General features: G+C 36.9%; 4 protein-coding genes and 1 long non-coding RNA gene across 9 annotated transcripts; 3 read left to right on the top strand and 2 right to left on the bottom strand.

Annotated features, from left to right (window-relative positions):
• Nucleotides 1-689: 689 nt before the first annotated feature.
• On the bottom strand, nt 690-3,034 carry LOC133860051 (large ribosomal subunit protein eL8y-like). Its single transcript, XM_062295687.1, has 7 exons — nt 2,936-3,034; nt 2,785-2,835; nt 2,505-2,706; nt 1,569-1,738; nt 1,340-1,468; nt 1,154-1,246; nt 690-1,048 (listed from the first exon to the last, which is right to left on the bottom strand). Exons 1-7 carry the CDS (start codon nt 2,936-2,938, stop codon nt 917-919), a joined length of 780 nt encoding a protein of 259 aa, XP_062151671.1. The 5' UTR covers nt 2,939-3,034; the 3' UTR covers nt 690-916.
• Nucleotides 3,035-5,116: 2,082 nt separating this feature from the next.
• LOC133860052 (actin-related protein 2) lies at nt 5,117-12,925 on the top strand. Its single transcript, XM_062295688.1, has 15 exons — nt 5,117-5,267; nt 6,070-6,180; nt 6,602-6,736; nt 6,852-6,923; nt 7,039-7,117; nt 7,347-7,396; nt 7,692-7,795; nt 7,910-7,978; nt 8,061-8,124; nt 8,370-8,438; nt 8,790-8,873; nt 9,617-9,675; nt 10,963-11,029; nt 12,359-12,442; nt 12,594-12,925. Exons 1-15 carry the CDS (start codon nt 5,226-5,228, stop codon nt 12,672-12,674), a joined length of 1,170 nt encoding a protein of 389 aa, XP_062151672.1. The 5' UTR covers nt 5,117-5,225; the 3' UTR covers nt 12,675-12,925.
• Nucleotides 12,926-14,763: 1,838 nt separating this feature from the next.
• LOC133860054 (omega-hydroxypalmitate O-feruloyl transferase-like) lies at nt 14,764-18,319 on the top strand. The gene is made up of 3 exons (XM_062295691.1): nt 14,764-15,059; nt 15,154-15,621; nt 17,228-18,319. Exons 1-3 carry the CDS (start codon nt 15,057-15,059, stop codon nt 18,086-18,088), a joined length of 1,332 nt encoding a protein of 443 aa, XP_062151675.1. The 5' UTR covers nt 14,764-15,056; the 3' UTR covers nt 18,089-18,319.
• Nucleotides 18,320-18,680: 361 nt separating this feature from the next.
• On the top strand, nt 18,681-26,016 carry LOC133860056 (uncharacterized). 5 transcript variants are annotated; one of them, XR_009898852.1, is made up of 6 exons: nt 18,681-19,068; nt 19,639-20,256; nt 20,345-21,181; nt 21,463-22,698; nt 22,924-24,128; nt 24,261-26,016. It is a non-coding gene; the product is annotated as an uncharacterized LOC133860056 (long non-coding RNA). The 5 variants fall into 5 exon arrangements; XR_009898849.1 differs by having other exon boundaries at nt 18,681-19,073; nt 19,639-21,181; XR_009898848.1 differs by having other exon boundaries at nt 19,639-21,181.
• On the bottom strand, nt 24,339-25,173 carry LOC133860055 (uncharacterized). Its single transcript, XM_062295692.1, has 2 exons — nt 24,975-25,173; nt 24,339-24,874 (listed from the first exon to the last, which is right to left on the bottom strand). Exons 1-2 carry the CDS (start codon nt 25,171-25,173, stop codon nt 24,537-24,539), a joined length of 537 nt encoding a protein of 178 aa, XP_062151676.1. The 3' UTR covers nt 24,339-24,536.
• Nucleotides 26,017-26,230: the final 214 nt, after the last annotated feature.

The raw sequence follows: 26,230 nt of genomic DNA on the forward strand, positions 1-26,230 counted from the left end.
GCTTCATTTTCAGCCATTTCCCAGCAAACCAAATTATGATCACCGCACTCAGAAATTCACCGAGTCTAAAACAGGGGTGATTGGTGTTATGCAATTCACCTCATATAACAGCTTTTCAGAGAAGAACTTCTGTAGAATCCCATTAATGGATAATGCGGAAATAGCATAATCTGAAAAATCATGGTGACAGTAAATAGTTATGAAAACAATCAACGTCCCTCTACATTGAACAGGAAAATGATCTCCATTTTAATGAAAAAAAAGGAACAAAGTCAAAATTTAATATTTTTATATCTAATGATGTAAATTAAATTATGTTGCGTAATAAATATACTGACATATCATTTCAAATTTTTAAATGATCCGAAATCATTTACACCGTTAAATAAATAATTAAAAAAACATTAAATTTGACAATACAATAACCATCTCCATTTCAAGTTAAATGAAAGAACATTTTTTTTGTCATTGATCTACTACGAACTACTATGACAAATCCATGCTAACTTATTATATGCTAAGCTTTAGTGCTTCTCTAATAAGCTTTAAATCAAATGGCTTTTCTTCCCCCCTAAGAACAAGATGGAGAGGATGAAACCCATTCAAATAATCATAGCGTCCCTACCAGTCGACTTACCTATTCAAAATCAAAAACATGTAGGATAAGTTTTTAATAGGGATGCTTCTCATACCAAAAAGAAGGCGTCATACATTAATGTCTAACCCAAATGCTATTACAGCATGGCAGCTTACGTTCAAACACCAACATTAGCTGTTCCTCAATTTATATAAGCTGCCTCTAAAGAAACAAAACCTCTGCAGTTGATGAGAATAAACTTGAACCAACAAAAATGTAACAAATAACAGCTTCGGACAATCATATCTAAGTAAAACAAGAAACACATAATCATGACTCTTAAGACATTCTCTGAGCAGCTTCCTTGGCAAGAAGTCTCTCTTTGGCCTTAGTTTTAGCCTGGGATTTGGAACCCATGATTCCACCACCCCACTTTTTCCTGTACTCGTCATACTTATCATTGAAGTTGGCCTGGAATAGCAAAAAGAGAAAAAAAATAGTGGGAGTTAAATTAAAACATCCAAAAACAGCTTCAATAGTTACACAAAATATACAATACATGTAGTTCTGCATCACCTTGATAGCCTCTAAGATCTTGCTAAACTCCAACTTATCTTCATTTTTGACAGTGGTCAAGCACAAAACTGATGCAGTTTTCTGGTGGACAACCTGCCAATAAGAAAACCAACTTGGTACTCAGCTTACAAATCTGATTTTATGGGGAAAATAATTTAGGGAACACAGGATAACAAGCTTAATTACCGCCCCCAAGCGTGCTTTCCCTTTCACAATGCAGTATGGGATTTCCATCTTCCTGCACAATGCCGGAAGCCATACTACCAACTCTATTGGGTCCACATCATGTGCAATGACCACCAGCTGAGCTTTGTTCTGCGAGGAAAATGCATTTCAAAAATTGCTATTAGAAAACTGTCTACTAGCGGAAAGGAATGTTGGTAAAAGCATGTTTGCACGTGAAAAAGTAGAAGACCTGCTCAATGAGGTAAGTGACATGGTTGAGACCATATTTCACAACAATAGGCTTCTTTGCTTCAACAGGTTTTCCCTCAGACTCTGCCTGAGCTCTTTTCAGGAGACGCTCTTTCTTTGCTGCCTTGTCCTCAGGCCTGTACTTGAGAAGCATCTTGAACAAGTTTGTTGCTGCAAACAAGTTTCAAAGAAGGTCACTACAAAGTTATACATATTCATACAACCCAAAGACAACAAATATAATCCGTTACATTTCTATTACATTAAGCAGAATCCAAGGTGATTATTTCATATACCACACCAGGAGATACAAACATAAAAGACACGTCCAAGTTAAAATCAATATGCATACCACTATAATGCACGACAGTAAAACAAAAACAAGCATTGGCAATAGGTCAGGTCGAGCTATCAGATACTCTCCAATTAGGCCACCTAACCTATGTCTTGAGACTTCTATCTTGATAAATACACCATAGAACAACCCCAAAATGCAACTTAAAGGCATCCACACTACACAGCCTACAATCGGACGCAAGTCCTCCACGAATATCCGCACTAGGAGATAAATAAACTAATGCCTTGATTATAATGCTATGCATTGCTTAAACCTAATGTCACTTTAAGAGACGCAGACTTTCCGGACAGAAAACAATATGGAAGATTAAGTCCAGGTGTTCGATATGCTACATATTGGTTCTCAATGCTCACGCAACGAGAAGCAATCAAACAATAACACCTGAATACATATGCGTGTGTATATCTATCACCGGAAGCAAGCAGACAACAATGTGATACAGGAAATCTCGCATAATTACAGACTCAAAAATTGAAAAGCAAGAATACAAATAGACACCAAATAGAATAGAAGAACCACTACGCAGGCCAAGAAAATCACATCCAAATCTTAAAAGGTAAGTACAAATAGTTGGGTTACCGAGGTTCTTGTCAAGGGTCTTCGTGAACTGGTTGAGAGCGGGTGGGACCTTGAGCCGCTGCCTGAGGATCCTCTTCTTCCTCTGGATCTGAACGGTCTTGGGCCACTTCACGAATCGGGTCAGATCCCTCTTCGGCGGCAACGCCCCTCCGATCCCGAACTGCTTCGGGCGCTTCTCGAACAAAGGGTTTGACACCTTCTCCTATAACAAACAAACACAAAAATTAAAACCTAAAACAGAGAAAATAATAGATGAATCCGAAAATGATTGTTTACATACCGGCTTCTTCTTCGCTGCTGCTACTGGTGCCTTTCCACCTTTCTTCGGAGCCTTGAGTTTCACAGAATGGAAATGGAATCAGAATTACATTGAAGAAAATGAGAGAGAGAGAGAGAGAGAGAGAGAGAGAGAGAGAGAGAGAGAGACTGACCATTTTGTGAGGATGTGATGGAGAGCTCCTCTGGTTCACCTCTGGTGTCTGCGAACGGCAAGGCAAAACCCTAGCGAAGTTGGGTTTATATATGTGTTCTATAGGGAGGTCTCTTAAAACGCGTCGTCTAGGGTTTTCAGCATAAAGCTTTTCCACTAGTTGGGCTGCGACCTGTGGGCTTCTGTTCAACCCGAGCCCAATATGGCAGGCTTTTTTTCTTTTTCTTTTTTTTTTTTTTTTTTTTTTTTTTTTTTTTTTTTTTTTTTTTTTCCGAACTTCACTTACCAACATTTATTTATTTTTATTGCTTTTGTAATCACTGAGAATGGAATAAATTAATTGAAGCAGGTACGGTCAGTTGGTTGAAGGTGCAAGAGTTACCCTAAATACTAAATAGATTACAGGGGTGTCAAGTTAATCATGTTAGAAGAATAGCAAATGGGGCAGCTCACATGCTGGCTAGGGAGAGGAGCAATTGTAAGTCCATTACGTTAATGGTCATGCTTAAAAAGAAAAAGAGCATTTGCAATTTTAACAAGGGAACAATCAAATTTAATCTTAAAGTTTTATGCAATTTTAATTTACTTATTTAATTTTTAATTTTGATAATTAGGTCCTTGTGTCTTTCTTTAATTTCAAATAAATCACTCTGTTAACCTACCGTCTAATTAATTAATTAATATGTGCAATATAAGCCGGCGGAATATTACGTGACAATCAATTTGAAGTGAGGGGTATGTTTTAATTTTTCTATAATTGGCACATAGGGCATGATTGTTGTTTTTAGATAAACGAGTTAAATAGTTTTATATAAACCAAATATCATGTGATTTTTATATTTTGTAAATGACTCGTAATTGTCAAATGAACTTGTGTGATTTATTTTTGGTGAACAACATTTGGGATATATTGGCTTTAAGTGGGAGCAAAATGTTGACTAGTTATTGTAAAAGGGGCAATCCTTTTGTGGGACTGGTTTTGGGAAACGAAATGTATGATTTTTTTTTGGCATATTATGTAGTTAATATAAGAATTATGTTAAACATGATTTTGAATCGAGAGCTTAAATTTTTATTTACTATTAATTTTAAGGTCATAAATTTCATTTCATCCAAATCAGGTTGGAGAAAATTTCTCAAACCCAATATAATAAGTCTCATCTGTTTAAAATGATACATATCACTTTATTAGTCTGAGTTTGTTGAAACTCTTGAAATATGAGGCATTTAAGCGGTCAAAGTCAATCGTCCGTTTTTTTGTTGTTTTATTTTATATTTTTATGGGATTTTGTCTCTCCGCTGTGTTGTTATTTCTTTTTTGGATGGAGAATTTTTCTTTATGGCTGTGGTTTTCTGGTCTTGTTTGCTTTGGTTTGGTTGTTTGTCTATGACTTCGATTCGGCCTTTTTCGGTGCCCGTTATGTTGTGTTCCTCGTAAGGATTTCAGAAGGATGGTATATTTTGAAGCTCTTTGGTTGTAGTCTTTTGTGGTCGTTTTGGTTCTCGTTATAGGCCGGATCATTTATTTGACTCATTTTCACTAATTATTTTGTTGCTTTGTTTCAACGCCCTTTTTTTGTTGGTTATGGACCGTTGTTTGGGTTGGTTATGTTTTATTCTTTTGCAATTTTCATTTTATTCGGGTGCGTTTAGAATTGTAATTTCGTAGAGAAAAAATGCGATTTTAAACTAAATTGCTAAAAATAAACCGTTTGGAAACTGCGTTTTTAAAAAATTACGATTTGAAAATGCAGAAAAGTGCTTATTCAAATCGCAGGCAATGAGATATTTTTTTGAAAACGCAGTATTTTAAAAGGTTAACCTGCGATTTTAAAGGCCAAACTGTGGTTTTGCCAAACGCTTAACTGCGTTTTTAAAAATCACTTTTTTCAAATCGCACATTTTAAAATCACTATTTTAAAATCGCAAACTCAAACGAACCTTTCCTCCGCGTTGAATAAAAAAAAAAAGTCACATGAGGCAATGTGGCGGTTCTACTCGCCACAACAACCTAACAAGTCGCAGTAACAGGAGCTTGCATAACGTCTATTTAATCTCTCCCAACGAGCTTGTATATATTTCGATTTAATAATCCAAATAGTCGTCGCTACAATTTTTTTTTTTTGACAATAGTCGTCGCTACAAATGCTTTTATAGAATTCACTACAACGGAAAACAGATTCACACTGTTCCTTCTCTGCATCTGCACGCAACGCTGGTTCAAGAAATGAGGCGTTATTAGACGAGGAAAGCAGCTCCGACACAGTAGCAGGGGCGCTCCACTCTCCAATATGGACAACAGAAACGTCGTCGTCTGCGACAATGGCACAGGGGTACCTCTCTCTATCAAATTTTCCGTTTCTTAATTAGCGTCTTAAGCCTAACCTTCATTTATTTTGCTCGACCAACCGAATTATACACATTGCTGCTCGTGCATCGAGCACTTGAATTAATTTGGATTGTAATTGATAAAGGAGAATTTGAGATCAGTATGCGATTAGCTAAGGACGAGTATTTCCAGTATGAGTTTGTAGTGGACTTCTCTGTGTTGTTAGGGTTAGGATCTTCTAGATTATGTCCATGATGAAGTTCTGAAGATCCTCTCCATTTTTTATTTTATTTTATTTTTTTATTAAATAGTTCAGATTTTACCGTCTCAGCATTTACCATTCTGGAGAATCCAGAGTATGTCCGATAATGGTCTTAGATTTTATTTATTTATTTATTTTTTTAAAAATGGCTTGAAAAGTGTTTTGATGTAATATAAAGGTGAAAAATGTGTATTTGGTTTTGAAAACACCTGTTACTAAAAGAGACAATTCTTTTATCCTTGTATCTTATTAATAGATGGCAATTTTTGAGCTATTTAATTTAACTGATGGCTTGGATTTTAATAACTCGATCATAGAGTTATCCTAAAAAATGAGCATCCTGATCCATTTTGTTATATCTTGTCATTATGGCTCTCATTTATTTTTGAATGGCCTGCTTCTCAATGATGTGTGCGTGCGTGTGTGTAGAATTTTGTGAAACTCTAGGAAAATTCAATTCCTGTGTGACGATAAAACACAATGACAAATTGATTTAGCTACCTTTGGTTAGTTCTTTTTTTGTGAAACTAGTTACTTGATGCAGTATGTCAAGTGTGGCTTTGCTGGAGAGAATTTCCCTACCTCCGTATTCCCTTGTGTGGTGGGGAGGCCTATGCTTCGGTATGAAGAATCACTTGTGGAACAAGAGATAACGGTAACTTTGTTTTTTATTTAGGAAAATAATTGCATTTCTGTTTTCAGAAAGCAAGGAAGATTTATTATGCAATGCATTGTAATGCAAACATTTTTTCTGAAGCTATTATTTATGAAAATCTACATATCTTCTTCTCAGCTGCTTGTTTCTTGTTATTATAAATGCTTTGCTTAGCTATATATGCCCACAAACGCATATTACATTCCAATGTTTTCTACATCTCTCATCACTATTTCTTAACTGTTGTTGACGTGGAGCCAAATCTATGTCTTGTGTTAAGGGGTTAGTATGCTCATTATGATTTTTTATATTCATGTTCACTGCACATGCTTTGTAGTTGTTAAGTACATGGCATATAATTTATGGGCTATGCTTAATTCTTAATTCTGATAGGCTGTTCTTTTTTTTCTTATTCATTTAGGATATTGTTGTTGGAGGTGCTTGCGCAGACTTGCGGCATCAACTGGATATATCTTATCCTGTCAGTAATGGTATCATTCAAAACTGGGAAGATATGGGTCATGTGTGGGACCACACATTTTTCAGTGAATTGAAAGTAAGTTTCAAGAGGTTCTGATTGCTGTGGCAATCTATGTTATAGAGGTGATTTGTTCTTTTATGAGACGCTTTCACCAGATCATTACTGAGTTTGTTCCAAAATCTATCAACAGATTGATCCAACGGAATGTAAGATTTTACTTACAGACCCACCTCTAAATCCTTCAAAGAACCGTGAAAAAATGGTTTGTGATTCTTTTATTTTCAAAAATAATTTCCTTTGTTTAACTTATCTCTATCATGATTAATACTCTGAATCAATATTGACATTTCATTATTGGCGCTTGACTTGATTTGCAGGTTGAGACCATGTTTGAGAAATACAACTTTGCTGGTGTCTTCATCCAAATCCAAGCTGTTTTAACATTGTATGCTCAAGGTGCTTATAAAGATGATTGAAGGTTAAAAGTATCTATATTTGTTGATTTCCCTTTCTTCTTAATGTCCTTGGAGAAAATAGACAAAAACAGCAAACCCCACCATGATGACTTTGTCATGTTTTTGCTAGAAACACTCCGTGTTAATGCTACTATTACTACCCATTTTATACATACTCTTCCCACCATTTTTAAGTCATGTGCTTCTGTATTTCCTTGACTTCCTCACAGGTTTGCTGACGGGATTAGTTATTGACTCTGGTGATGGTGTCACGCATGTGGTAAATTGCTCAAGAACCTCTTTTACAATAAATTATGATCCACTTTTATACATACTCTTCCCATCACTTTATACTCTTTAAGTAGCTATTTTCACTAGAGACTCAGTAATCAGTATATGGTCTCTAGCTATATATTAATTAATATATTCTGGGTTATTTTAAATATTGGATCAGTAGTTACCACTGAAAATCCAGGACTTGGCTTAAAGAAGATGGTGGCAAAGAGTTATGGGCATTATTATATACCATATCTTTGAAGGTTTATTTTGGTGTATTTCACTTGATTTCTGTCCAGGTTCCGGTTGTTGACGGCTACTCTTTCCCTCATCTTACAAAGCGAATGAATGTAGCTGGCCGACATATAACATCATATCTGGTTGATTTGCTATCACGGAGAGGGTGAGGCCCAATTCTTTATTGATTTATCAGTAAGGTCAATATTATTGACACTGGTTTTTGTTCCTCAATTCAAACTTCCATTTTAATAGGAAAATACTACTTTCTTTGCTGAAGGTATGCAATGAATAGGACCGCGGATTTTGAGACTGTTAGGCAAATTAAAGAGAAGCTCTGCTATATAAGGTGAACAAACAATCTCGTGCTATATTCTGATTTGGTCAAACATGATGCATTGCCATGTAGTGTTATATCTGTTTTCTTACAGTTATGATTACAAGAGAGAATATCAACTGGGGCTTGAGACCACCATCCTTGTTAAGAATTATACTGTGAGTTCATTTTCTTAGTTTCTACTAGATCTCCATATGGTCATTTCTATATAAATGTTCAAAGATGCAATTCCTCTCGGCATGGCTTGACTGAAGAAGCATAATTAGGGGTATCCCAAGCTGCACATCCTTCATCTCCTTATATATATATGTCGTTATATGTGTTTCACTCTGAATATGATACCAGCTACTTTTCTTTTTATATATTCAAATGTGAAATTAATTTATGCTGTTATATTCATCAGCTGCCAGATGGAAGGGTCATTAAAGTTGGTACTGAACGTTTCCAGGCTCCTGAGGCTCTTTTCACTCCAGTAAGCCTGTACTTTCTTTTTCCTTTTGTTTTCCATCTCTCCAAGTTTTTCTGTGCGATAAATGTATAATCTAAGAACTGGTAGTTTGTAACATGAAAATTGTCAGATGTTATGCAGCTGATTGGTAGGTACTGATTATGTACTTTGTAAATTGATGTCAACTGAACTGCACTGTGATATTTGATCCACTTTGATTGTTAATAATCTCTTTTAGAGCAGTTCTCGTTTAGCTCCTACTGTACTGGTTTTTTCAGCTTTTCCTGGTATTACATGGTAGGACTACGAGGCAATGCAGTTGTAACAATTCTTTAATAGGTCAAAGTTCACAGGTGCACTGCTTTCTTCTTGCAGGAACTGATCGATGTCGAAGGTGATGGGATGGCAGATATGGTATTTCGCTGCATTCAGGAAATGGATATTGACAATCGAATGATGGTACTAATATTATTTCTAAGACATAATCTTTTTACATGTTTCTAACGTAAAGAATTGATCATATCTTTGATAGGTATGATGAGGATTAAAATTTGTCTTCTAAGTGAAACTTCTATGCTTGGAGGTTGATAAGGTTGATAGAAGATATTTATATTTGAAGGAAGCTCTTACTTTCTCACATCAAACTTGTACACTTACTGGGTTTGCTATTTTTTGTTCTTCCTTCATTTTTTTTTTTTGAAAAAAAAATATATATATATTTATAAGTTTCCAAAAGTTTTCATTTCTTTCTGGCTTTCTTCTAATAAGTTTGCACATACTATGGCTTTGACATATCCATGCATTTTAATTTGGTTCCATTCACCAATTGGTTGCCTTTGAAATAGATATATACACTCTCCCACCTTTTCTTGGAGGTGACAATTCCCACTTTGAAGTTCCATTCCAATGATTCCATCTCCTGTAGGTCCTTTGGCATTGCTTGTGTTTTCTGGTCCAGAAACCACAATTTAGATTCTCTATAGCTGCATATAAATATCTTAGCCAAGATATTGATCCCATAATGGTTAGGATAGTCATCTGAGCCTTTTTTAAGATTGATGATTAAATCTATCTACTGCAGCTTCCGGGGCAGGTCGTGGTAAACTTAGGGGCATAACATTGTCATATATACTCTTTGTTTTGCTTTGAATGTGAACTCCCTGTCATGTGGTTCTGAATTGTTGTTAAATTATCGTTTGCAGCTTTACCAGCATATAGTCTTAAGTGGAGGGAGCACCATGTATCCTGGATTACCTAGTCGGTAATACCGTAAACCCATTTGGCCTACTTTCCTCTTATATAAAGTGTTTTTTCCTTACCCATTATGTTCCGCATTGGTATCTTAGTTTCTGTTATATTGATTACTTAGCATTCATTAAGATTTCATGTTAGATTCCTGTCTCACACTCCAGAAGATATTTTCATTTCTGTTGGACCATGGTTAAGATGGTTCAGTTGCATATATTGACGATTTATTGACATACGTACTAGTTGAGGATTTGTGAGGACCAATTGCCTATCGTTCAAAGATCTTAAAATATCAGAGAACACTCCAATTACATGATGTTTGATTATCAATATAATTTAAAACAAAAATAAGGTGGGAGTTCTTATTGTGTTGGTCAATTAGTAAGAGTGTTTTTGGTTAAGTTTTGAGAAGTGTTTTCGGTGGGGGCCACATCTGAAAGTGTTGTCTATGGGGTCCACATAAGAAAATTGTTTAGTAATCTGAAAAGCAAACTGAGAAGTGTTTTTCAATTTGTTTGTTTGTTTGTTGTTTTTTTTTTTTTTGTTTTTATTTTTTATTTTTTATTTTTTATTTTTTTTTTATAACTAGTGGACGTGTGGATGGCAGCTGCCACTCTTTCACTGGAGAAGGGAAACCTCCCCCCCCAGCCAGTCGCGAAGGGGCTGGGTCTCCACCCCCTCTCCTTTGCAGGTTGGACAACAGGGAGGTGCAGAGGGGGTGAAGAGGCGGCCTCCATTTTTTCTTAATAAATAACAATGTCAGCCTTTGCACCTGAAAATATAACCACATGTTTTCAAAATATTCCTGTGGGAAGTTGTCTAAAAAGTGTTTTGAAAAAATGTTTGGAAAGTGTTTTTCCTTGAAAAATGTGTTAGTAGTGGGGGCCAAGGTTGAACAGTGTTTTCTATTTTGAAAATCCGCTTGGTAACAAAACACTGAAAAGTGTTTTTTAGTCTTTAAACAGATAAAAGAGTATTTAACACTCAACCAAACAAGGTGTAGTTTTCTGGAACATGTGATTCAAAGATGCCTAAAAAATTCAGTTGGTGACTGCCAATTTGATGATACTAAGATATAGTATGTTGTATGAATATCAATCTGCCTTCACTGTTACATATAGAACAACGTGTTCCTAGTTTTTCTCGAAGTTTGAGTCTGGGAAATTCATGAAGATTTCATAATCTGGGGCTTAGTATGGCCTTTCTTATCCCATGAGCACATCATTTGGTATGACCGTGCTTTTGTTGGAGTTTCTTAGAAGTATATATTGTTGAAGTTCTGATTTTAATTTTCTTTCAGTTTGGAGAAAGAAATATTGGATCGTTATCTCGACGTTGTTCTGAAGGGGAACAAAGATGGGTTGAAGGTAAGTTCTGAGTTTTGTGTGTTATAGATTACAAGGAGAAACAAACATATACTCCTTTTTTCTTCTTGGTTAGACTGCAGTTGGGTTTAGTGGGTTAGTTTGGAGAAAATTATTATTATTATTATTATTATTTTTATATATATATAAGTAATCGAAATATCATTAAACAGTAAGGTGCCTCCAAGTACGTAGGAAGTATATAAGAGAAAACACCTAGCTAGAATGAGAAAAAAAGAACAAGGAAATCATCAAAAGAGAAACAAAAGCAGCTGTCCAAAAATACAAAATATTGAAAAATAAAGACTTAATTTCCTTCAATATCCTCTCACAGTCCTCAAAACTTCTGTCATTCATTTTCCGCCATAGACACCACAAAAGACACGAAGGTACCATCTTCCACATATACAGGAACACTCTGAGTACAAATATTAATTGTTAGTGAAAACATTACTTAACTTCCCTGAATTTTCTTTGCTTTTGCAATCTCTTCTCAAAGTTAAAAAGCTCTCAATTTAGTGTATCCAACTTTTAATTTTTTGCAATCTCACCCCTTCCGTTAGGATTTAGATTAAATTAGACGGTCAAATGGTGAAATGACCCTTATATACCAATAAAATTTATGAAATTACAAAATTACCCTTAAATTACAATTAAATTTTTTTAAAAAAAAATAAAAATAGATGAGTATTTTGGTAATTTCCACGTCATTCGTTAAGATTTAACAAAAAATCCTAACGGAGGAGTGAGATTATAAAAAATTGAAAGTTTGATATATTAAATTGAGAGTTTTTGAACTTTGAGGAGGAGGGAGATTGTAAAAGCGATGAAAGTTCAGGTGGGTTAAGTAAAGTTTTCCTTAATTGTTATATTGTTGATGTTTCTGTTGTCTGTGGAATTCAGTGACACATTTCATTTTATACCACTGACTATGCTATTTTAAGTTTGTCACATGAAATTGTCTGATATATAGTCATCTAACGGAACAAAAAGAATGAATCAGGAAATACAGTTCCCTCATACTCAATGGTGTAACTAGAGATCAAACTTGGGGGAGCCAGTAATAGTGTATGGGGTGTTTTACTTGTATGAAGTTGTTCTCCCCCCCCCAATTGGCTCATCCAGTGCTCCCATTTATTCAATTTCTGGAGACCTTCACTTGGCACTTAAATTTTAAAAGCTTTCCTGTTGTCCTTCCCTAATCATTTTAGAAGCTGTCAGAGCTGTCAAATAAATCATAGCCATCTGGATGTAACTTATAGGAGGACTAGAAAGAATTCCATCAAGTTCAATATTTTTTTATTTGTTCTTTATATTTGTTACGGTGAATAGAAACTGCGATTGCGGATTGAGGATCCACCACGAAGAAAGCATATGGTGTATCTAGGAGGTGCAGTCCTTGCAGGAATTATGAAGGTACATGCCATCTCTCTCTCTAGCTTTAAGGTCAAGTTTAGCATCACCATCATGTCAGTCATGCAATTTGTATGATCTCTTATATCTCACTTTACTGGCTGGTAAAGTGAACTCATCTGAGAAAAGTTGAATATGGTGGTTACACATGCAGGATGCACCTGAGTTTTGGATTAGCAGGGAAGATTATCAAGAAGAAGGAGTTGCTTGTTTGAGCAAGTGTGGCCAGGCATGATTTTGTGAGGTCACTTTGTCACCCCCTTTGCTATTTGAGTAACTCGGGAGAGTGTCATATTACAAGCATGAGCACGAGAGCTGGGACATCTTTACCAATGGGTTTGATCAACCTATATAAGTACGATACAATTCTTCCATTTTTACATCCATGTGTAGCTGTCCATAATCGTATTGAAAGACTTTGATGTTGAAATATTAATTAAATGATTAAATTCAGAAATTCTTACCAGTTTAAACTTTTAAGACAAATGATGATTTGCCATTTGACAATAGAATAAAAGCCACCAAAGCGTCATATCCTTATGACCAAAAGAATTGAGAATTTATAAAAAGGAAATCATTTTGTATTTTCATAAATTTTACTTTCCATCTACTATTTCGAGGAAGTGTGTGCCAGTGTGTGATTTAGGTTTTTAAAAAAACACAATTTTAAAAGTCAAATCACGATTTTAAAAGTTAAACTGCAATTTTATTAAATGCATAACTACATTTTTAAAAATCTATTTTCATTAACTCCGTTTTGAAATCTCTTTTTTTTTTTTAACCTGCTAAATCAAACACACCTTTAACTGTTCTCTACCCCTTACTTTTCCAAGCCACAAATGCTGCCCAAACAACCATGGCTCGTGGTATATGAGTTTAGTGTAAGTTTCATATTATCCTTTTTATTTTTTTGAGCCATATTACCTTGATGGTAATGGGAAGCTGCTTTTAGTATAATAATATCCGTTCCAAAAATTAAAAAACAAGAAAAGTTAATTGTTCGATATATATATATATTCTCGTGAAGATCTTTATCTACGGTCAACATAAGTCCGATCATTTATGACTCAAAAAAGAAAAAAAGAAGGAAAAAAAAAAAAAAGAAAAAAAAAAAAAGAGATTGGGTTGTACAAGTGGATCTCTTGTTGATTTAATATTAAAAAAATAATAAATAAAGTTCAGCCACTCAAGTTTCGGATTTGTTGATCTAATAGTGGTTTAATGAGGACAGCAGGAACGAGTTTGGTATACGAAAACTTGTCTTCTTGCTCAAGTTGCTTACCTGTCTTTTTGTTTTTATTTTTTTTTTCCTTAAAAAAACAGGTATACTCTCTAAAACTAATTAACTATCGTCTTTGAGTCTGGAGTCTCTCGTTGCTTTTTTGCTCTACTTTAATCAAACCATAACGAACAACCTGATATAATAATAGATAGATAGTTACAGCAAACTAATCTTGTTGCAATGCCATTTTTTTATATAGGAGTGCGTTTCTTAAAAAAATGTGGTTTGAAAATGTGTAAGAATTTACGCTTTCAAATCCCATTCAAGGAAGTGCGTTTTAAAGATCAAACTGTAATTTTAAAGGCCAAACAGTCCACTTCGTTTTTCAAATTAATATTTTTTAAATTGCACGTTTTGAAACTACAAATCCAAACGTATTAAGTGAGAATGGCGTTTATAAATAACTCCAATTACAATGAAAGCCAATAATGAATCCCCCTTTTAACATTTATATTAGCATTTGATTTCTATTGAAAGTTGAAACCAGGTACTGCTTCTTTCTTCTTCTTCTTCTTCTCGTCAGCTGGTGTGAGAGTCCTACGTGCTAATTAACAAAGCATGTTTTAATTGTTTAGAAGGATAGATAATGGAAGTTTCAGCTCTCCCATGAGTTTGGTTTTCTTTCATGCGAATGGACTTTGTTTGGAGGGAATCTTCTAACTTCTAAGCAACCTCACAAGTTAAATGTTGCCGTTGGAACTCTGTATTGACCCAGTAAAAAAGCAACCTAAACACGTAACATGACACAGATGATGAATCATCGATTCGGTTACTAACATAAAAGCATACAACTCTAGCTGAACAGTGAGATCATGGTGGAGAAAAAGCAAACAATAATAAAATCCAAGGAATCAAGTAAGCAGAATTGGGATGCCAACCCCCACCAAATAATTAAGCCCCCCCCCCCCACTCTTCCTCTCTCTGACTACAGATTTCCTTTGTCTGGTGTGTTAGGTCCCATTGCTAGTGGCCTACCCCACCCACATCACAAAAAACTCAGTCTGAAGAAGACTATGTCCAAGAAACAAAGATTAGTTGTGCAATTCAAAATCATCTGCCAAAGCGTTTCTGACATGCACCACGTACAGCAAGCACAACCACCCGTCCCTTTCACACATCGTGTTCAATTTCTTAACAAAATGACACAATTATTGAACTTGGGTCGGTCACTTTCCATATATATCTTCTAAATCGCAGTGGCCTGCCATTGAAAGACAGAAAGAATCAGACTCATCTAATAAATTGTGTTCCTGAATTATCAGTTTTTGGTAACTGGGTTTTCTTATACTGAGTTCTGAGCATTCCCTTTCAGCTAAACACTCTCAGCTTGTTCACATGGTTTGTTTCACACAATCGAAGTATTTTGTACTCTTCCTTTCGCTTTTTAATTTTTTCTACCAATTAATCTTGATATTCTAATTTGACTACTCAGGTTGTGGAGGTTGAAGTATCTGCTACAATGGGGAGCTCTAATGGCAATGTTCGTCAGCTTAGTGTGAAGCAAGGAGAGCCAACTTTGGTTGCTCCTGCAAAGGAAACAGAGAAGGGTCTATATTTCCTCTCAAACCTTGATCAGAACATTGCAGTGATCGTTCGTACTATTTATTGCTTCAAGTCAGATGAAATGGGAAATGAGAAGGCCGGGGAAGTGATAAAGGATGCCTTGAAAAGGGTTCTTGTTCACTATTACCCGCTTGCTGGGCGATTGACTATCAGCTCAGAGGGTAAGCTCATTGTGGATTGCACTGGAGAGGGGGCTATTTTTGTTGAGGCTGAAGCAAACTGTACAATGAAAGAGATAGGAGACACAACAAAGCCTGACCCTGAGACTCTCGGGAAGCTGGTTTATGACATTCCTGGTGCAAAGAACATATTAGAGATGCCTCCCCTAGTAGTCCAGGTATGCAAATCTCTCAAAACATTACTAAATTTTATTTTTTGATAATCATTCTTGTTAGCGAGTACAGAGAACTAGGATAAATATTTCATCAGGAGCACATACAGTGCGGCCTTCCATGGCTAAAGGGTATGTTCGTTAAAGTATTTTGGAGGGTGATTTTTGTTTGGGTGAAATATTTAAATTGATACATGTGGTAATGGTCAAAATCAAACAGTTGTCTCGGTTTAAAAAAATATCACAATTAAGTAGTACTACCTGTCGTTAATGAAAATACTCACTTAGTACTTCCGTTTAGGTTTTGTCCATTCTTTTTTTACGGCTGCCAACGTTACTTCCCCTAAAATGGTGATACTTGTCCTGATTGCCACATATTTAAGCCAACAGATTATCATATTATGTTGTTGTATATCATAGGTGATACTTATGTTTTTAATGTCACGTAAGATGCAAACAACAATAAAAAGGTACCTCAACTTTTTTCTTTTTTCTTTTTTTAGATAAAAAAAATTAGGAAACTAAAAATTGTGGGTGGTTGGCCACCCCATTTTGGCCAAGGGGTGGTTCAAGCCACCCCCTATGGCTAGCCAATGAGTGGTTCAACCATCTCCGAGGCTAGAATGGGGTGGACAAAACTACACCCAAGAGCTTTGGGGGTGGTTTGGCCACCCTAGTTTGACCTGAGGGTGGGTTCAGCCACCCCAAACCAACTGATCTAGGGTGGCTAAGCCCACCCCATGGAGATTAGGGGTATTGGTAATGGGGGTGGCCGACCACTCCCAATTTTTTGTTCTTAAATTTTTATTTTTATTTAAAAAAAAAAATGAGATTTTTTTTTTATTATTATTATTTTTGCATCCTACATGACATTAAAAGTATAGATATCACCTGTGATACATGGTCACGTAGGATGATATTCTGAGCTGGCTTAAATATCTGGCAACCAAGACAAATGTCATCATTTTAAAAGAGTGATGCGGATGGCTGTAAAAGAAATGGACGGAAGTATCAAGTGAGTATTTTCATTAACGAGACATACCATCTATGATACTTTTTGAAACTGAGGTAGCCGTTTAATTTTGGCTTTTACCACAGGTATCTGTGATGTATTTAACCCTTTTGTTTTTCGGTTTGTTAATACTTTTGTTATCAGAATAGAAAAACAAAAGACATTAAACAAAGATGGCCAAATATTTCAGTGTCTTTGAAATCACTTTCAGGTGTGAAATTTTTGTTAAAATATTAATTTAAGTCAACAATTTCAACTTAAACTTTTAGAATGAGTGATGATTTAATATGTTATCGTAGCAAATGTCTTTAATTCGAATCTTATTTCCACCGATCACCTCCAATTTCAACTTGATGGGGATGATTAGAAAATTAATTAAATAATTAAAATTAATCATTTTCTATACGCTTAAGTTTTTAGAAAAAGTAATAATCGATCAATTTTCATAAATTGAGCAGTCTAGTATCGGTACGCAAAATACCAAACTATTCGAAATCTCATTACACAGCATTTTCATTTCTTTCTTTGAACTTCATGCATGAGACCTTGCACAGCTTGGGGGATGATTGTAAAGATCTAATAATTCTAGCCATCTTCCAGGTGACTAAGTTCAAGTGTGGAGGATTTGTTCTTGGGTTGTGCATGAATCATTGTATGTTTGACGGCATTGGCGCTATGGAGTTTGTGAACTCATGGGGTGAAACAGCCAGAGGCTTGCCGCTAGCTGTCCCACCATTCCTTGACAGAAGCACACTTGCAGCCCGCAGCCCGCCTAAGACAGAGTATCTTCACCAAGAATTTGCGGAGATTGAACACAAGCACAGCACCAGTACAGACCTTTGCAGAAATGAAATGCTCTACAAGTCCTTCTGTTTTGACCCTGAAAAACTAGACCAACTAAAGATGAAAGCGGTGGAAAATAGGGTTCATGACAAGTGCAGCACATTTGAAGCCCTCTCGGCGTTTGTGTGGAAAGCTAGAACCCAAGCACTGGAGTTGTTACCTGATCAACAGACAAAGCTCCTGTTTGCTGTTGATGGACGGCCTAAATTCAACCCACCACTACCAAAAGGGTACTTTGGCAATGGGATTGTGTTAACGAATTCTATATGCCAAGCAGGTGAACTCCTGGAGAAGCCACTATCTTTTGCAGTGGGGCTAGTTAAGGATGCGATTAAGCTGGTTACAGACGAGTATATGAGATCAGCCATAGATTACTTTGAGGTGACAAGAGCTAGGCCATCTTTGGCTTCCACCCTTTTGATCACCACTTGGTCCAGGCTATCTTTCCACACCACAGACTTCGGATGGGGAGAGCCTGTTCTGTCAGGGCCGGTGGCATTGCCTGAGAAGGAAGTGGTTTTGTTCTCTTCTCAGGGGAAAGAGAGGAAGAGCATAAATGTGCTTCTGGGTTTGCCAGCCCCTGCCATGAAAATCTTCCAAGAACTCATGCAGATGTAGACGTTAATGCATGCTCTACTCCAAGAATATATATGGGAGCTGGGAACAAAAGCAAATTAATTAGCAAATTGAGATTTTATATATGCATTTATGTATTAAGAGCATCATTACAAACACGTGCTCTTTAGTTTCTATCACAAAAGTTCGTTTGTTTTAGAGTTTGTTCTGAATGTTGGCTTGGTTTCAATCAGCTTGTTAATAAATTTTATTTTCCATTTGATTTTATTCAAACGGTTTCGTACGTATCAGTTGCCAAAAATTAAATATCTGATTCTAATGGCATTCTGCTCATGAATAGTGTCATTTTGTTTCATTTCCATGAGACAGAAATAAAAGTATGAAATCAAAGAGAATAAAAAAAGAAAAAAAAATAAAAAGATAATATTATTAATTACATATTCATGATTTCAATCAACTTGTTAAACCTTTTATGACCAGTTTGATCCCAAACGAAACTAGATAATCAACTGCGTTTGGCCCACGATTTTGCAAGTCAAATGCACGTTGTAAAACAAAATCGAACAAAGTGTACCGATTGGGCGTGTAACTTTGAAAAAAAAATCCAATTTTTATGTGGTAGACAAGGGAAAAAAGCGCACAATTATGAAGACCGAATTTACAAAATATTTAACTATATTTTTTAAAATTATGATCGTAATTTTTTCAACGGTACGTCAAAACTGTTGAACTAAATACTCCCGTTTGGTTAGCTGGTTTTACAATTAAGGCTCTCAGTTCTCGAAGAAAAAGAAAGGCAAAAAGAATAAGAAACGAAACACGAGAAGAAACCCCCGCCCCCAAAGAAAAAGGTCTTAGGCTCTTAGCTCACTCAAACGTCGTCGTTTCGATTGCGACAACTCTTCGAAAACGGGGGTGCTGACTGCTGAGTGGGTAATTGACTGAGAGCGGTAATCGAAGCGAAGAGGCTGAAAATGGCTACAAACCCAGCTCGGAGTTTATGTACATAATGCTCAATATGGGTAACGTACGGTCACTTTTGTTAACTGTTTTTCCTTTTCAATATGGAGAAATTTTACTGCTTTATTGTACTGGGTTTGAATTTTCAGCTCTTATTTTAGATGGGTCTGTCTTGCTATCGTTTTATTTACTGTTGTGATGTTTGAAAGGGTTTAAATCGATTGTCTAGAGCTTGAATCTTGGGAAATTTCAGGTTTTGAACGTTCATTTGCATGAATCCTTGGTTGTTGGTCATGTCAAGAGTTGATTTTGAAGAAATGAATGTTTGCTCTCATGGATTTTGGCACCTAACTCTAGTTCTAGCTTACTAAGTAATAACAGTAATTGGAAACTTTACTGGATGCTAAGGAGAGTTGGCCCTGCACTGTGATGTATCATGTACTCTGTTAGGTTATATGTCCCATGCTGCATTGTCGTCCTATTTTAGTTTAATGTATCTACGGCTAGATTAGCCGGTCCTATATATAGGCTCCTCTTGGACAGTTTTATGTGTGATTTAATATACAGTCCTATTCTATACGTGCTATCAGAGCCTAGGTTTTAAATCACTTTTCCTACCCTCCCTTTTTCAGGCATTCTCCCCAACGCCTCTAGTCTTTCCGGCGGTTCTAGTAGCTCTGCCTTCTTCCAAGTGTTGTTTCCGATGACTACACCAATCTAATCCTCGAAAGACAATCTATCTAGAGCTGCCACCAACACCTCAGTTTGATCATCCACACATTGCCCGAAGGTTCTGCCTGTGCAGCCTGGTGCTGCCACGATCGTTCCATCGAATCGGTGACCGCGCTGATCAAAAGATCCGACACCGATCATTCTAGAGCTGTCGAGACTAATCGCATCATAGTCGCAATGTGCCCAAACACACAAAATCAAAGTTCTGCCGCTCTAGTCATGCACTGACGTGCCGCCGCTCCTGCTTCGCATGTCATCCATGCGCCGACACGCTTTCTGCACACATTGTGTGCCACATGTCATCCAAATAGTGTGCCGCATAAGCCCTAGCATCACATCAACGATCGATTAAGTGGCACGTCAAAATCTGACATGTAATCAATCCATGTCACTTACCGCATCAACACTCCTACCACGTCATCAGTACACCATGGTTGGTTGTTTGTTGACGTTTTTTGGACTGTTTTTGCATTTGACATCTATAAATGGCGCAAAACGAGCTTTCTCATCCTCTTCAGGTTACATTGGATGGCACAAACTACATTATTCGAGCCCAATCTATGCGTATTTTTCTCGAAAGTCGTAATCTTTGGCTTTATATGACAGGAGATCTCAAAAAGCCCACTAAAAGCCCTACTGAATTAGATGAAGCTTTTCGCACTCGCCTCATTGATTGGGAGAGCAATCATCATCAAATCCTTATGTGGTTCCGTAACTCCACCATTCCATCTATCTCGACGATGTTTGGCAATTTTGATGATTCTAAGTCTGCTTGGGATATGCTTGCTTCCCGCTACTCATCTACTGATGGTTATGGAGAGTACTAACTTATGCTTGATCTCTATCATCTGAAGCAGGAACCAGGACAAACTATCAATGACTTCTTTACTCGCATGCAATTCTTATGGGGTCAGCTTTCTCTTTCGGACCCAACTTGGAAGGATCCTAAAGATGCTCAGTTATATGCTGCTCGCAGAGATCAAGATCGACTTTATCAATTTTTTATGGCCCTGAGTGATGATTTCGAGTCTATCCGTGGGAAACTTCTACATCACACTCCTCTTTCTTCCTTGGACAGGCCGTCTTTGAACTTGTTCAAGAGGAGACTCGACTGTATAGACTACGCTCTCAGCATAGTCATACAATATTGGCTGTCTCACCCTCTGATTCTTCATCTTTTCAAATAGAGCGATCTGACAAGTCAGGTCCTCATCACTCTCCTTTTAAAACTCGCGACAACAATTATTGTCTCTATTGTAGACGCCCAGGACACTATTGAAAATCGTAGGTGCTGCCCCAAATCTAATGCGCTCACTACAACGGTTGCCAATACTAAGAGTGCTCAATCTTCAACTGCTACCTTTGACGAGGCCCCAGGATTGAATTTCACCCTATCTATAGCTGACTTAGAGGCAATAGTCAATCGGGTTTTATCACTTTCTGGTAATGCATCTTCCTCTATCCTCTTAGTCTTGCTAGGTAAATCTTCTTCTTGACTTTTCGATTTCGCTTGCTACAATCACATGACACCCTACACATTCTCATTCACCACATCTACACCTCCACCACATTCATCTTTAATTCACATAGTTGTGCCAGAACTTTTTGTTCCTAAAGTTTTTCACTTTTTCATGTGCCAGAACTTTCCTTTAACCTCTTTTGTTGGTCAACTGTGTGAACCTGGTTATAGACTTGTCTTTGACTATTCTGGTGTTAATGTACAGGATCCTCGGATAAGCCAAACGCTCGGGATCGGGCGTAGAGTTGGGCAAATGTTCGAGTTTTCATCCTTACATCTTCCGACCTCTAGAGTTTCTACTGATGCCTCTTCACCACCACCATCCATTGTGCTTTGCCACTTGAGTCTTGGTCATGCATATGCGTCTTGGGTACAATTATTAGCTTCTAGAGATTTATTAGGTTCGGTGTCCACTAGTTCTAGCTCTTTTGATTGTGTCTCTTGTCATCTTGGAAAACAACTAGCATTACCATTTAAGAATAATGAGTCTGTTGCATCTGCCCCTTTTGATTTAGTTCATTCTAATGTTTGGGGACCTTCCCCTGTTTCTAGTATGAGTGGCTCACATTATTTTGTAATTTTTGTTGGTGATTTTGCCATTACACCTGGGTTTTCTTGATAAAATCGCTTTCTGAATTATTAGATATTTATAGCAATTCTGCCAAAATGATTGAGATCCAGTTTTCAAAATGCATCAAAGTTTTTTCTTTTGATAATGCTTTAGAATATACTCCACACGCATTTCCGGACATACTCTAACATTAAGACATTGTTCCTCACTTGTCATGTCCGGGTACCTCACAACTCCCCCAGTACATGCTCTAAATACCATGCATGCTCTCCTCCTTTCATCCTCAACACCCCCGGTGGCCATGGATTCTTTTGTTATTTTTAATCAGTGGCGATTTCCCTATTTTGTACATCCAAACTAGGGTAATTTTGGTAGAAGAAATGGATGATGCGTACGTGATTGGCACATGCGACTTTTCCCGTTCAAAGTAATGACCAAATTTAACTATGGGGCAACTCAAAACATTTTGGTAGTATATGAATTCAAGTTGTATCTTAGAGGAGTAAGTGCAAATGGGATGATAGTTTGGGTGGATAAAAGTGCAATTTACCTTTCCTTTACTTTTATTTTGTTAAAATTTTAGCTTAATTTTTTATTTTCTTTATGTAATCATTCTCATATCTTCTTGACCTTGCATATGAGAAAGAATCTAACATGGAATACATCAGACCTTCGTAACGAGCACACTAGTAGCTGCTTGCTACTGCAGAAGAAGGCACATGAATTGCATGTGACCGTCCCTTCTACTTGATGATCATGTGCATGCCCATATGACTTTTTCTAGTGTGGCGAAGAACTATAGGTTCCGATAGTGTGGAGGAGAAATGGCTCTGCACTGTTTGCTTTGTCTTTGGACGTGGGGTTTTGGTGGTAGGTACTCATAGTCATGCAGGTTTCCTTCTGAACTTAGAAGAAAGTAGTCACTTGTTGTAGTAATTCTGTTTCGGGGACACTGAAACTGATCTTAAAGAAGAGCTCTATATGCATCCGCTATAACTTTTTAAAATTCTTCATATTAATGTCACTGCAGACTGATCTTCAATTAGCCTTTTTGCCCTTCAATTTTAAATTTTCTGCGTCGGTCTCTAATTGCAGGAGCTTGCGGCTGTTAACTTTGACTCATAAGAAAGTTGCAAGCTTCCTGTGAACCATGTTTTCTGGAGAATTTGCTGGTGGCTTTGGTCTATTAGCCATTCCAAGTATTGAGACGGTTCTTCTTCAACCCCATCATTGTTCTGCCTGCCTTTATTGACTAGCAGAAGATAGTAATTGTTCTGACTGCTTTATTGAGATGGCCTAAGGCTGCCATACTGGAGATCCTTACTATTTCTTTAATGACCTCTTGACTGTGGAAAGCTCGCTTTGATGCAGGAGAGATGACTACTGTTATCATTGAACTAGATAATCAAACTCTGGCCGCATAGCTCCAAATCCCGTGTGCTTGATATGGTGCTGTACTGTTAATTGATGAGGCTATGATGCAGAGCAGGAGTACAATAGCATGTCCACTAGCCTGATGACAGTGCCAAGGGTGGTCTTCTACTTGGAGCTAACGGATGGAGCAGTGAAATGATGGCACGGTCAGGCGGGACTATTGGATTTGGGTAGAAATCTTAAAGCAATTGCATTGATGTCCACACACTTGGAGAACGAGTAATTTGAGTACTTGAACATCCAGGGACAGAGAAACTGGACAGAGACTTGGGGGCAAGTTGTGTGGCTAGTGTTTTAATGGATGTTTAAACCCTTCACAGAAGGACCTTATTATCAATTTAGATATGCAAAGGAAAGTGACTGCAAAATTATGGGGATTCATAGGTTAATTTTGGAGAAGATTGGCAACTTATCATCTTCACAATTCAAGAAAGGCATATACTTCTGTAGATATCTGATGAATAATCTTAGCAGCTGAACAGGACTTGGGGGCAGAATTGGCTGTTGGTAATCGCATCTTTTATTTCATCTATAAGAATGTGCTCTATTGTCGAAGCACATGCCTGGTTTGTTCACTTGTGCTTTCTAAATACCAAATTGCTGTATTTGTTTGGTGAGTGCAACTTATTTGTATCTTGCCCATTTGTTGCAATTTACACATTTATCTTAAAACTTAACCAGAATCTTGAACATGCTCACCCAATTTGTGTAGGGTATGGGTTCTATACTTATAGACTAGTATTTTTGTTTCCGTTTCTTACTGCATTTCATTGTTCTTGTGGTTTTGGATGGGAGCCATGGCGGTTGATCCGACCAATTCCTCAAGGCTTCATCAATTTGAGGGTGCCATGTTCCATGCACGCAGAGTGAGTTTGTATACTACTGAAATTGTTCAAGCTGCTTAAATATTCCTTCATAATGTCATTGACAAGAGATACTTCAATATACAACCCATACATTGCAACAAGGACCTAATCTTATAAACATTGGCAAATCAGGTTTCTTCTTGCACCCAAACTATACACGCATATTTTCTGCAAACATTGTACAGCCAAACAACCAGACAAATAATACAGTAAAGAAAATGAAAGACTAATCTCATTGATGGGCTCCGAGGAGAAAAGGTATCCAAGGTATTGGGTTTCTTGGATTCCGTGTACATGGGGAATGTAAAAGAGCCACGATGGTGCTAGTAGGACAGAAGGATATATTTTGAAGGCAAAGATTGTTTACATAGGGAAGGAACCATGGAAAGAGCTTGAGAAGCCATCTATTTATTTTCCACATAAGGTGACATTTATCTTGGATGGTCTAAAATTCAATGCGTTTAGGCTGTAGATACAGAGATTGGCTTGTCTTGATTTAATTGCTATTTGATCTGATGTGGTTTTGTAACCAGGAATATTGCATGAAGAAGATGAAGTCCGTATTAAGCTTGCCTGGCAGGAAGACACGACTTCAGAATCTTCTGCACATGTAATTCCATCAACCGATGGTATTTCCAACTTGTAAACTCCATGCTTATTTGTAGTTCTGTTCACCGATAATGATATCTGTTCTATGGTTTTCCGGGAGATGGCTTTGAACATGCAATCTATTCTAACTTCTGCATCTGGTAAGACAGACAGCACCATGAAATATATGAACTTCATATCTTTACAAATGAATTACACATAATATACCCAATCAAACTTGAAATTAGTTTTTTTCACCTGGTATGAAGTAGCTGTGTCTGGAGAAGCTGTTATTGGAGCAGATGTCACAATAAACAAAACCCATCACAATGATCTGGGAGTTATTTTTTGGTGGCTCAACTCCCGCATATAGGGAATTTATAAATAAAGATGAAACGACAAAGAGAATCACCGGATTCATGGCTAACTTTGGAGATAAAGAGTATGGCTTAAACATATGCTTCTTTATGAATAGTTGTTTTGCTAGCTGTGAATAGCCTTCAAAGCATTATCACATGGTAGGAGATGAATTTGTTTGTGTGGATAATGAGCGGCAGTTGTTGGTGGAGATCCAACTGTAAGCAAAAAGTGGAGGAAATTTATCCTTTTCACAAGAAACAAAGTCATGTGAATGTTCTTTGGCAAGATATGGACTTGATGTGTAGGAGAGAGAAGACAGTAGATACTTTAGTTAAACTGGGAGGTGGTGGTGCTTGATTTGAAGGTCTCAGCTCCACAAGAAAAAATGCAGGGTGTTTACACTGTCGCACTTATTGTCTACTGCAGGAGGCTCTCTCTCCCCCAAGGCGCGTGGCAGTCCAAATCATTAGGTACTAATTAAGCTTATTTATATGATGTCCATCCATGTTCAGTTTAAGTTTAGCTTTAGTGCATCCAATTTCCACTTGTTCAGTGACTTTTCTGCATAATTTGTGCATCTGAATGTGGGTTGTATGGATGGATAAGGTTTTTACTTTTTCTGTTGGGGGTGGGGTGCCTGGGAGAAGGGATGGGATGGGATGGATAAGGTATTGAAGGGAAAAGCTTTTGACATGATTGAGATAAAATGGGGTTCGTGTGATTGAGATAAAATATAAAAATGGGGTTCATGTGATTGAGATAAAATGGGACAATGGGTTTCATGTAGTTCATGTGAATCTTAAAAGTTCAAGTGCTAGGGAAATTGTAGGTGTTGAGCGTTAAATACCAAGAATATACACCTACCTTATGCTCTGTTTGGAAATTGTAAGATGGTTTGAAAGAGTTTTATTCTATACACTAATCATTTGAACTTGTAGCACCTATTTTTGCAAATGATTTTTTAATTACTTCCCAAAGCTGATACCAAAATCCAATTTCATGCGGACAATTGGTTTCACCCATATAAATAAGGAAGAACTGAGCCAGTTTCTGGTTGCAGGGGATAAAAAAAAAAAAAAAAAAAAAAAAAAAAAAAAAAAAAAAAAAAAAAAAAATTGGAGATGAGAATTTTTGCCACATAAAAGATTCAAGAT

Source organism: Alnus glutinosa, chromosome 2 (assembly GCF_958979055.1).
Source record: "Alnus glutinosa chromosome 2, dhAlnGlut1.1, whole genome shotgun sequence".
Classification (NCBI taxonomy): domain Eukaryota; kingdom Viridiplantae; phylum Streptophyta; class Magnoliopsida; order Fagales; family Betulaceae; genus Alnus; species Alnus glutinosa.

Bases quoted from the DNA above. Each gene is read 5' to 3' on its own strand.
- LOC133860051 (XM_062295687.1), bottom strand. The intron at 1,469-1,568 runs GTCTTCTACTTT...TTTTCCTCGCAG, and splicing joins TCACTTACCTCATTGAGCAG to AACAAAGCTCAGCTGGTGGT. The intron at 1,049-1,153 runs GTGATGCAGAAC...TTGCTATTCCAG, and splicing joins AGATCTTAGAGGCTATCAAG to GCCAACTTCAATGATAAGTA.
- LOC133860052 (XM_062295688.1), top strand. From the start codon at position 5,226: ATGGACAACAGAAACGTCGTCGTCTGCGACAATGGCACAGGG. The intron at 6,181-6,601 runs GTAACTTTGTTT...TTATTCATTTAG, and splicing joins TTGTGGAACAAGAGATAACG to GATATTGTTGTTGGAGGTGC. The intron at 8,439-8,789 runs GTAAGCCTGTAC...TTCTTCTTGCAG, and splicing joins CTGAGGCTCTTTTCACTCCA to GAACTGATCGATGTCGAAGG.
- LOC133860054 (XM_062295691.1), top strand. The intron at 15,622-17,227 runs GTATGCAAATCT...GCCATCTTCCAG, and splicing joins TGCCTCCCCTAGTAGTCCAG to GTGACTAAGTTCAAGTGTGG.
- LOC133860055 (XM_062295692.1), bottom strand. From the start codon at position 25,173: ATGTTTAAGCCATACTCTTTATCTCCAAAGTTAGCCATGAATCCGGTG. The intron at 24,875-24,974 runs GTGAAAAAAACT...CTGTCTTACCAG, and splicing joins ACACAGCTACTTCATACCAG to ATGCAGAAGTTAGAATAGAT.